The sequence below is a fragment of the Taudactylus pleione genome, unplaced genomic scaffold, assembly GCF_031769625.1.
Source record: "Taudactylus pleione unplaced genomic scaffold, aTauple2 ptg000629l, whole genome shotgun sequence".
Taxonomy (NCBI): Eukaryota; Metazoa; Chordata; class Amphibia; order Anura; family Myobatrachidae; genus Taudactylus; species Taudactylus pleione.
This window is the reverse complement of record NW_028285031.1, coordinates 2,466,230-2,477,877: the sequence shown is the minus strand read 5'-3', so window position 1 is coordinate 2,477,877 and position 11,648 is coordinate 2,466,230. Positions and strand designations below refer to the sequence as shown.

Below are 11,648 nucleotides of genomic sequence, written 5' to 3'. Positions count from 1 at the left end.
CTCCAATTGCCCCCAACGTCTCCCGGACATGCCCCCCGCATCTCCCTGACATACCCCCCGCCCAGTAGTCTGTTACACCACATGGCATCATGTGTGCTCCAATTGCTCCCAACGTCTCACGGACATGCCCCCAGCATCTCCCTGACATGCCCCCCGCCCAATAGTCTGTTACACCACATGGCATCATGTGTGCTCCACTTGCCCCCAACATCTCCCGGACATGCCCCCAGCAGTCTTCATCCACCTACTGCCCCAAGGGTCTCACGGTCAAGTCCCCCAGCAGCCTGCTTGCCCCCATGGCATCCTGTGTGCCACAACTGCCCCAAGAATCTTCATGACATACTCCCACATCTCCCCCACTCCCACAGCAGTGTTACCCCACATGGCCGCCTGTGTGCACCATTTCCTCCCAGATCTCCCTTACATGCCGCTGCAACAGCCTATTACCCCACATGGCCCCCTGTGTACACCCAGCATCTCCATGACATATCCACCCCAGCAGCCCGCTACTCCACATGCCACCAGCAGCCTGCACATGCCTATCAGCTCCTTGCGTCTACTCGATTTAAGATGCAACTCGCAGCAGCCTCAGCCCACGGACACACAACAGCGATGCTGCAGCTGCAGGAGCAGAGAACTCCAACTTTTTGTATGTATCTCATCTGTAATATTTGAGCGGTCACGTGGTCTGATCACGTGAGCCGGTGACTCAGGGTGACGTCAGGGGGTACACCACACAATCCGTGAGAGTCTCTCTCAGGCAGCGCTGTGCTCGCGGCCGCCCCCTCCTCCCAAGCGCGTGATCTCCCCCCTCCCGTTTCGTGCGCGCTCCCGCTCCTCCGCGTGCCTGGTGCCGGGTTCCCGTGGCCGCGCCCGGCGGTGTCTCCATCAGTCTCCGCTCCCGGGAGCTGTGCGCCACTCATCGCGGACAGAGAGACGGGCTACACCGGACACCTTCCGACCCCCGGACATGCAGCCGCCCCCGCCCAGGCTGAGGAGCAGCAGGAGGAGGAGATGAGGCTCCGCAATGGCACTTTCCTGACGCTGCTCGCCTTCTGCCTCTGCATCTTCCTCTCCCTGTCCTGGTACACGGCGTTCTCCGGGCAGAAAGGTGAGCTCCGGCCGCCGGTGTCCTCACCCTCAGCAAGGTCACTGTGCGGTTACCCTAATGCCATGCCCTCCTGTGTGTGTTACTGGAATGTCCGGCCACCTGTGCCCCTTGGTGTGGCAGAGCAGGGTGATGGGCATCCCTAAGTTAAGGCTTGTTCTCTCTATTGATGGGCAACTGGGCATGCCTAGGTTGTAGTGATGGCAGCCCATGGCATTTGTGCTTGGGGTGCTCTGTACCCAGGTTGTGATGTTATCAGTCGCTGGTATGTGTGGTTGGAGTGCAGGGTGCCCAGGCTGTGGCTATGACAGGTTGTAGTGATGACAGCCCCTGACATGTGCTAGGAGTATTGTGTACCCGGGTTGAGTGTTGGCAGCCCCTGGCAGGTGTGCTAAGACTGTTGTGTACCGGGTCGGATGTTGGCAGCCCCTGGCATGTGTGCTAGGAGTGTTGTGTACCCGGGTTGAGTGCTGGCAGCCCCTGGCAGGTGTGCTAGGAGTCTTGTGTTACCCGGGTTGGGTGTTGGCAGCCCCTGACATGTGTGCTAGAAATGCTGTGTGTCCAGATTGTGCTGTTGGCACGCCTTCAAGTTTTGTAGTGATGGGTATATTGGAGATATGTTGTTGGCACCACCCTCTTCGCATGATTGACATCTGTGCTGGGCAGCCTCAGATTGTGATGGCCCCCTGTTCTGCCTCCTGCACATGGGGGAAGTAATAAGGTGCTTGGTGTATCCTGCCATTTTCTGAGGGTCAGGCTGTTTCTAGGGCTTAGAATTCAGCAGAGTGACTGTCTGGCTTGGTACAGGTTCCCCGTGCACTCCTGGGTACATCAGTGTTGATATCTTTCTTGCACTGGCTGCCTGCCACCGATAATATATTATGTGTGTCATTCCTCCAGTTCCAGTTGCCTTTATTTTATTTATGCATGTCCATAGTTCGTCCCGGTCTATATTTTCTTGATCTCACAATATGATCTTTAGTTTTAACCATGTATGTTCTGAACAACAAAATGTATGTTTTGGCTCCTGTGTATACTATGTTTCGTGCATCAGCCTTATGTATTAGTGTTGTCGTTTGAAGTCTTTGATGAATATTTTGCTGTTGTTTTGAAGCACCAAAAGCCTCTTTACAAATTAATGTCCCAGACACAAAAGTGAGTTTGTATTTACAGAATGTGCCTATTTTTCCTCTTGTGTACATACCCCAGCCATTCTTCTCTCCTACATGTACTGCATACCGTCACAACCTAATGCTTTGTTTTTTCCACACGTTACCTCGTTATGCTAAAGTGTAAATGTTCTCTTAAGTTATTATTGTTCCTCTTTGTATAGGCGCCTTACTGTAGTTTGGCTTTCTGTAAGTGTGAATGAAAGGCTTTGCTGCACAGTGGTACATGCTCCTTGTATTGTGACGTATCCTGATAGAGATTTTTTTTCTTGGATCATTTTTCATGCCTCATTATTATTTGGAAAACTGGGAGATTATGCCGTCAACCAGAATTGGACATTCAGATGTAGTCTAAAATGATTCCCACGGAACTTGGGATAATAAAAGAAAAATTATTTATAGAGACTGAAGATAAAGTTATTAAGAAAAGAGTCATTCCAGGTTAATCTGATGTTTCTACAAGGGAGTATGTTGTAAACTGGATATTGGTAGTGTAAGTATTGTGAGCTATGTAGGTTTTGTGCAAGCATTTGATACAGGTCCTAATAACAGGGCAGTTTTGTAAATTAAAAGCACCGTGACTATGGGTGAAAAATGTACACTGTTATATAACTGGCTTATAAGAGGAATGTATTCAGGTTTGGCTAAACCTTTTAGTAGGGTGCCTTCGGGTCCAGTACTAGGCCCACTTATTTATAAATATTTATTGATGATCTTTAGTCGGTGTGGGAAGCAAAGTGTCCATACTTACAGCCAGCGCTAAGCTTAGTAAGGTGATTACCACAGTCCAGGATACAAGTCACTACAGAAGGACCAAATGACTTGAGCAGAAAAATGTCAGATGGGGTTAATCCGAAAAAAATGACTGTAATGAATTTAGATAGTTAGCAATTGTGCTACCTATACGGGATATAATTGGGGAAGATCAGATAAAGAAATGGACTGGGGTATAGTGTTTTGTTAGGAGTAGTAGCAAGGGCTAATAAAATACTGGGATGCTTAAAGTGGTACTTAGATGACTGATCAGCAAATGTGGGTTTAACCTTTTATAAATAAGGCGTAGACACTCCTGCTGCTGTGGAACTACATTGCCCAGCATGATCTGCCACAGTTTAGCTCATTGGTAGCCCAACTTTTTTGAATCATGGCGCCCTAAACTATCAGCATTTTTTTCAAGGCACCCCCAGGCCAAACGTTTCTTATTGAGAAATGCAGCAAAATTATTAAATTAAATTTGATGCTGGACCACTGGCCCGTGGCATCTCTGCAGTTTGGGAACCACTGGTTTAGCTGTTAGAGTATGCTAAAAACTGTGGCAGGAAATGCTGGTATGTGTAGTTCCATAGCAGCTGGAGTGCCGCATATTGTCTACTGCTGGTATAAACCACCTTTTAAATATAGAGTTCAGTTTTGGGCATCAGTGTATAAGAAAGATGGAGATTTGAAAGACTGGCTACTATGTTAGTAAAAGAAATACAGAGGTTAAATTTCAATCAGAGACAATAAATTGAGCTTGTTTACTTTTTTTTTAAAGGGTCTTTAAAGGTCACTGTTTTGATGTTTTCACATATATTCAAGGACTATACAAAGACTTGTCTAACAAGATTTTTGCACCTGGGACTGTACAGGTGACAAGGGGGCATCCACTGTGCCCTGAGGGCAAACATTGCCGCCACCGTGTAGGAAAGGACTTGTCAGTGTGAGCACTGTGGAAATCACTGCTCAGGGAGGTAATGTTTGTGGATGGATTTTTAAAATGGATTAGTTCTCTCTTACAAGCCATGGTATCAATAGTTATAATGAGAAAATTAAGCAGTTGGTGTAATTGATCAAGGGAATTAATCTGATTGCCATGTATGGGTCGTGGAGGAACCCCCTCCTCTGTGAGGTTAAATTGACAGATATTTACAGGGTTTCCTCAGCATTCACCTGGAATAAAAAACCCAGAATGGAAAAGGGTAAACTTGATTGCCGTTTGTTTTTTTCTATTTTTTTTTTACCAACCTTCCTAACAGGTAACTTTAATCTACTAGGATAGCATAGTGGACTTTGTATGGAAGATTATTTGGCTTTTGACAAAAAAAGATTAACCCTAGTGTGTATGTGTTTTGTCTAAGTGATAGATAATGTAGACTGTAATGGTGTGTACACACTGGGTGATATTACTGTGTGATTGCACGATTACGACATTGTAATCGTGCACTACAATGTCGAAAACGACCAGAGATGCGCGCACCCGATGGTCGTTTCTGACATTGGCCTGCATGTTCAGGAGATGGACAATCTGCTGATAACGTCAGATTGGCCATGTTCAGGAATGATGGAGGGTGCCTGCACTGAGCGACATATCATTCAGTGAAGGAACTACAGGGGATCAGGAACACTGTACAATTACAATGTCGTAATCGTACTGTCTTTCCTCATCACCCAGTGTGTACGCACCTTTAGCTTCCCTGGGATAAGGACTGATGTCAATGTCGGGACTTGAATTGTTTTTGGGTGCCAGATGGGCAGTAGTCAGTTGCTTTGCTGATGGGTGTGAGTGCTGTGGACACCCATTTTTTTTTCTGCTTGCACTCTCCTAAAGTGGTGAGCAGAAAACCGCCCAAAGTAGAGCTTTTGGGCGGCCAAATAGTTTGCACGGGTTTAGCTGCTTTTATTGGGGCGATTCTATAGTTTTTTTTAGCTGCGGTAGGTAATGGGCGCCCAATGTAGCAATATAATGGTTTTGGGGCGCTTATCGAGCTTGTCGCACCCATTTAGACTGGGTTTACCCCAAACCATGGTTTTTTTGCACATTTCTGCTTGCCCACTCAGGAGGTGGTGATCAGAAAAACTCTTGCACCCGATGGAGCAACAATCGAATTGGTCCGCCGGTCGTCCATCACTGACAGCTGCCGTACGTGTGTAAACCTGATGCATTTGGGTGAGACGTGCGATAAGTAATAGGCATCTGTGGCACTCGCACCCATCGGCTAAACAATGGAATATCTCCTGCCAGGTGCCCAGTACTTATGGACACCCAAAAACAATTGAATTCCCCCCTATGATCGAAATATTGTCTGTAAAGTGCTGCGGAATGTGTGTGCCCTATAAAAAATACCTTTTATTAATAATAATATGGCTCTGAAACAGAATGAAATCACTATGGTGGGACTATATATAGCCCTGTTATTCCTTGAATCCCTTCAGCACAGCCAGCTGTTTCTGTGTTCTTGTCATGCATCGGTGGTCTAGTAACAGCCTCCCATTCATTGATTGTAGCACCTTCCCCAGCATTTCACAACCATGTCGTGTTCACCTGTCTATGTGTGCTGCACATGCGCCTTCCATTGACTGGCATGGAAAAGTACCAGAAACCAGGCATCTTCAGCCTATAAACACTGTGGCCTCCTTGTTTGTCTGGAATTGAAAGCACTGAAATTAGTCATGGTAGCTTATTTTTACTTGGCAGGTAAAGAACCAAGAATTTTTTTCGTAAATGTTCCCTTTAAAAGATGGATTTGGGTTACCTGTCTTGCACATCCTTGGTTTTAAAGATTTTAATGAGCCAGCTCCTGGGATTCATTGTGATTGCAGGTATGAGCAGTGGTCTGTAAACTGTATTCAAGATAAACAGAGCTGAGGTTATAATACTGGTTATTTTGTCCCTTGTGTATAAAGTGTGTATTTCTCTTTTAAATGGATAATAACGGGCACGTTCATGATATGTTTACTGCGTTAAGTATGTTCTGCGAAAGGTTAGAAGACCCTTTTTAGGTCAGCTTGTCGCCTGTCAGATGAATCTACTAAAAAAAGGGCTAAAAATAACTTAATGCCGTATGTATGAATTTCATACATTTTTAGTTTTTAAAATGATTTGTTGAATGGAACATGCACTGAATTATATGAATCGCATAATATCAGTAGGTTTATGTTGTGACTTTTTATTTTGTTTACATGGCTATACTTTACTGTGCAAGCGAAGTAGAATAATGCTGGGTACACACTATGCGATATGTCGTTCCATCAGCCGAGGAACGACATGGCATAGTGCCCCTGCGGGTGTGTACAGATGATATGTCTGTGAATGACATAATTCACAGACCTATCGCATCGACCCTGCAGCACAGCAGATGCCAATATATCTTGCAGCTATATATCGGCATATCTGGCTGTGTGTACCGGCGACCTGCCGACTTCCTGTACATTTGCCGGAGGGACTGCTGGTGACTGACATCTCAACTGGGCAGGAAAATTTAAATGCCCGCCCAGTTGTGATGTCAGCGTAGACACATCGAGCGGCAGACTGGTAAGTGTGTTTATTGGGTTACCAATCTGCCGCTTAGTCCACGGATAATTGGATTGGCTTACAGGTTGCCCAGGTGTGTACCCAACCTAAAGTACAAGAGATTTGATTAAGATGTTTGCCTGGATTTTGTATGTGTGCTTCTTTGACAAACATCACAGTGCACTTCCCTAGTCCAGTCTATCCAAAAACATTCATTCCTCTTTTGGCTGGTGGCAGCAATTTTCTTCATATGCTGCTCATGTGTTTTTTTTTTTTTTTTTTTTTAAATCTTTATCGCCGCATAGTTTGTCAATTGGATTGGCTTATTTTAAACTGTTCTGGGAGTATGCTTTTTATGTTATCTAATATTATTGTATTGTGAGGTAATTGTGTTTTGGGCAGTAAACTTGCACAATGATCAAATCATCTCTTATAAATCCTGTTTTTTCCCCTTTGCATACAATATATATAGTTGGAATCTCCAGATTTGAGTGTGTAATTTAGAATTTTCCAATCATGAGATCGCACTTCACGTGGCCGTAACATTGTGCTTTTATCCACAATCGTAGCATAAACGCTAAATAGGCTTCATGTGCATATTCAAAGTTGCTATATTGCTCTCCACATGGACACAGATATTTGTAACCTTTACTTTGTGGTAAATATTTGACAGTTTTGTAAGCTTTTAACATTTTGACTGCTTTTTGCAAAAAATGTTCCATTGAACGTGCAGGTAAACCTGTTAAACATGAATATGCTTCAGAGCTTATGTAGGCCTGGAATACTGCTTATGTATAGTTTGTGGGGTAGCCCTTTTTTCCATTGCCAATCAATAGCTGTTCCTTTTTATTTTCTTACACATTCCCGGTCTCCTAAGTAACAAGCATCCTTTGTACAGATGGAGGAGAGATGGATTACAGGGGAGCATAGCCAGTAATGTCATAACTGTCATGCGGTGCTTTGCCATAACAGCTTTTTGCTCTATATTAGCACCCCCTCTAGCTCCTGTGTAATGTGTGCATGTTGTTGCACAAAAATGTAATAAGTGGGCTAAAACGAATGAGGATTGATTGTAAATAACTTTGTGTAATGTGTGCTCTTTCCTCTTGGTTAAGAAACTATAATATAGATTACAAAAAAAAACAAGGATTGCTGAATGTTAGTAATAAAATAAGGAAATAATCTATGAAGCACAGATCATTTACTATGTAGTAGAAATGCAGCTTTAATCCACACTGGTCCTGGATTTCTGCCATGGCACATGGGTTTATAGATGGTGGCACATGTAGAGCTGTTGGCACTGCCTGATGAGGGGGAATTGGGCTGAGTGAAAGCTTGTTTTACAGTGAAGTTTAGAACCAATACTTTAGATTAGTATTGTAGGAGTATTTTAAGACAAACACGGGCAAATATTGTTTTATTGAGTGGAATACTAGGCTTTGTGGCGTTCATATAGTGTGCCCTTCTGCAGTAGGCGCAAGTCCAAGCTTAGAGGTGGCTCCCAAGAGCAGAGGTTATGGGATACACATGGAACAGGCTGTCCAGCTGCACCAGTGCCACACCAATAGGTTTCGTGGTGTGCAGTGGCTACACTTTATAGATGACTTGCTCAGTCTATATTAATATCATATGCACTAGATTACTGCAAGTAAATAAAAAATAAATAGGCACGTTAAATAATAGGAAAAAAATTTAAATTAGGACGCTATAACCCACTGTATGTAAACGTGCACAAACAGCAATGTCAAGTGATAAATTAAGTATTAAAAGCAACAGCTGAGACCGTAATCTAAATAAAACACAGTATCTAAAGTATAATAACCAGAATAAGACAAATGACTAATTCTTAATCAAAACCCACTAGAAAAAGGCAGCGGACTGTTCAGAATGGGGCTTCTCTGAATAAAAATAAATACACTGATGTATCAATAAGCTAGATCCACATTAATAGCGCAACATATGTATAAAATGTATTATTGAATTGATTATATCTTAAAGTATTTAAGAAATTTGCATCAAATTAAGGAACAAGAGAAATGTGGAGGTTATAAGATCCCTACAGATAAAGGGTGGGCAATAATTGGCCCCATAGCTGTTGTACAACTACAGATCCCAGCATGCCCTGCCACAGTTTTGCTATTTGCCCATGCTAAAACTGTTGCAGGGCATGCTGGTATATGAACCACAGAAGAAAAAAGAAAAAAAAAAAAAAAAAGATTCCCTCCAGCTCACTATAGCAATATCAACAAAAAATACTTAAATCCTACATGATAATAGAGATTCAGAGGTATTGGTTACATACATTTGCAAATATATGAATAAGGGCCAGGCCATCGTCAAGGCTCCTCTATACTGGCGTCCCTAAAATTAAGGGGTTCACATCTGAGAAGCAAGGTACCCCAAAAAATTCCAGCGAAGGACCATCACCAGGGCATCACACGAAAAGGGGAAAAAAGGTGACAGTGAAGTGTAAAGAATAGATGTGTAAAGATAAATCAAAAAGTGTTAATGAAATGAGAGAGAATTAAAATTACATAAATAATAAACAAACAATTAGAAAAGTGCTAAAAAAAATATCTATGTGAATTAAGTGTTGATGCCCTGAAAAAGATCTAGCCAGAACAGCTCCGGGGGCCCCACTCCCAAACGCTCACCCCAAAATTAATTATTGCTACATAATAGTAGCACCCACTCTGGGTCATATAATTACAAATTGGTGTACTGCATAATAACAGCACATGTATAAGCTGAGAGCTGACTCACCTTGGAGGTACCCCACAAACCTCCACATGGCAGTAAAGGACCAGCACATCCTCCCAATGCTGGCTCCCTTCATGCCTCTCAAGACTGCAAACAAAAAGTATGCTGGTGGCTCATATCAGCTTAATGACATGGCACAGGTGATTGTAAAGGGCGGGGTTTACACTGAACTGTGCTTCAGTGTAAACCCCGCCCTTTACAAACACCTGTGCAATGTCATTAAGCTGATATGAGCTACCACCATACTTTTTGTTTGCATGCTGGTATATGTAGTTCAACAACAGCTGGAGGATCACTTATGCCCACCCCTGCTCTAGATGGAATAGTGACCCAAACTGCATCAGCTGTTCAAAAGTATTACACAATTGTATCAAGTGCAGTCTCCTCATTTCCGGATATATAAAGTAATGGTACAAATGATATATGGTGGTGGGTTGCAAATTAGAGACTCTGGCACACTATTCCCAATGTAGGCTGAATAAAGTCTACCGATTACAATATCTGTATATAACTATGACATCCGTTCCTAACGGGGACTTCTGTAAACAGTGGAGACTATAAAGGACGTTACAGAGTCTAAGGGCCGTATTCAATTAGCGGAAAAAAGCTTCGCCAATGACGTAATTTCGCCAGCGGAAACTCATCCCCGTATTCAATTGTGGTGACTTTTTGCCGGTGCGAAAATGCAATGTACCCTGCGGAAAAGTTTCACCTATGAATAGCTGTCTGTTAAAAAGTTCAGAAATGCGGTTTTGGGGTGCAAAGGTGTGGAAACCACCCTGTATCCTTAGGACGGGTCCCCAAAGGTAAACTGCATCAAAATCCTAAAAAAAAATAAAAAAGGCCACCCCAAAAAATTACTTTGAAAAAGGGGACAAAATAGTACACAGTTGGGGTACAAGCTTAAAAACTAGTGAAATATACTTTGGGGGTCTGTAAGTATGGGGGTGGTATTTATTTGATTGCAGGTGCTTGCTGAAGGTTAGTTTTTAACGCTTTTAAGACCTCACTTTTGCAATTTTTAACCATGCTGCACCCATTTTCATGTACCCCAAATTTGCCTGGGACTAGTTATTTCCACAGAAAAACCTGATAAATACTATTCTTCATCACTTGTGCAAAGACGCTAATAAGAGCATTTAAGTACCCCAAATAGCTTCAGCAGGGCTATTAGGGGTCATCTACCATGATCCCCAATGTTAGTGCTTCTTTTGGGGGGTGTCGGGCTGATTTCCTCAAATCTGCCAGCAGTTTTCACCTGTTTGAGTTTCGCCGGGTCCCGTTTTCGCGTCCTTTGGAATTGAATACAGGGATAGGCGGGGACGCGTGCGATACTTTTCCGCATGCAAAACCAGCGATGATGGCGGAAACTCCGGCATGCGAAATTTCCTGGACTTTTCGCACCTAATTGAATACTGGCCTAAGAGCTGATCCGAGCCTCGCCAGTAAAGCCAGAAGCAAATATCTGTGCAGACAAATGTTCAGATAGACTATACTCCCAAGAGTGAAATGATGGCATCCAACTAACAGGTTTGACGCGTTTCTCCACTGAATGAGACAGAATCATCAGATGATAGGGGAAATGTGCAATCACCCTCCTTTGTTATGCCATTTTCATCCAACAACTGTTTACATGCATTAGATCTCATTACCATTCTCTGCTAAGTAACAATGATACAATGGTGGCAATTAAATTAAGTGCAGTGTTGATAGCGCCAGGAATGAGTTCCAAGAGCATATGAAGTCAGCACGCTATCAGGCCGACTAAAGGATTTCCCCTCGCATCCTCCTGAGGGTGCGAACAGAAAGCCGACTAAAGTGCCGGCTGTGAGGCTGTTTGCCGGCTAATGGAGCATACACACGGTCAGATCTGTCAGATCAACGATTGAACGATTTTACCAAAGATTTGAACAATTTGAACGATTTTTGACTGCATTAAAATGAATGGAATCGTCCAAGTCTGACTGCAAACACATCAGATGTCAGATATCGTTATCTGACCATCGGGAACGCGCATTGTTCAAATCGTTCATCTGACAGATATGTCAGATTTTTCTACAGATATGAACGATTTTTTAAATCGTTATCGTTCAGATCTGAAGAAAAATCTGACCGTGTGTATGCTCCATTAGCATGGCGCTAAAATCCTTGCAGCCGGCACTTTAGCCGGAGAATGCTGGTTCTTGTGACTAAACACTCACTCAGATTAAGTCGCAAGAACTGGCATTCTCTGACTTAAGTTGTTATAGACGGACTAAACTGCGAGGTGAATTGAATAGCTTCTGGTGTTATTCACCTTAAGTTTAATTGAATTGTCCCCAATGTATCATATAGATAGTTT

General features: G+C 43.3%; 1 protein-coding gene across 1 annotated transcript in view; it reads left to right on the top strand.

Annotated features, from left to right (window-relative positions):
* Positions 1 to 719: 719 nt before the first annotated feature.
* MGAT4B (alpha-1,3-mannosyl-glycoprotein 4-beta-N-acetylglucosaminyltransferase B) overlaps positions 720 to 11,648 on the top strand; it is a 316,749-nt gene continuing 305,820 nt past the window's right edge. Inside the window, exon 1 of the mRNA XM_088454751.1 lies at positions 720 to 1,111. Coding sequence (XP_088310877.1) covers positions 1,015 to 1,111 — 97 coding nt within the window. The 5' untranslated portion in view covers positions 720 to 1,014. The remainder of the gene's footprint in view (positions 1,112 to 11,648) is intronic.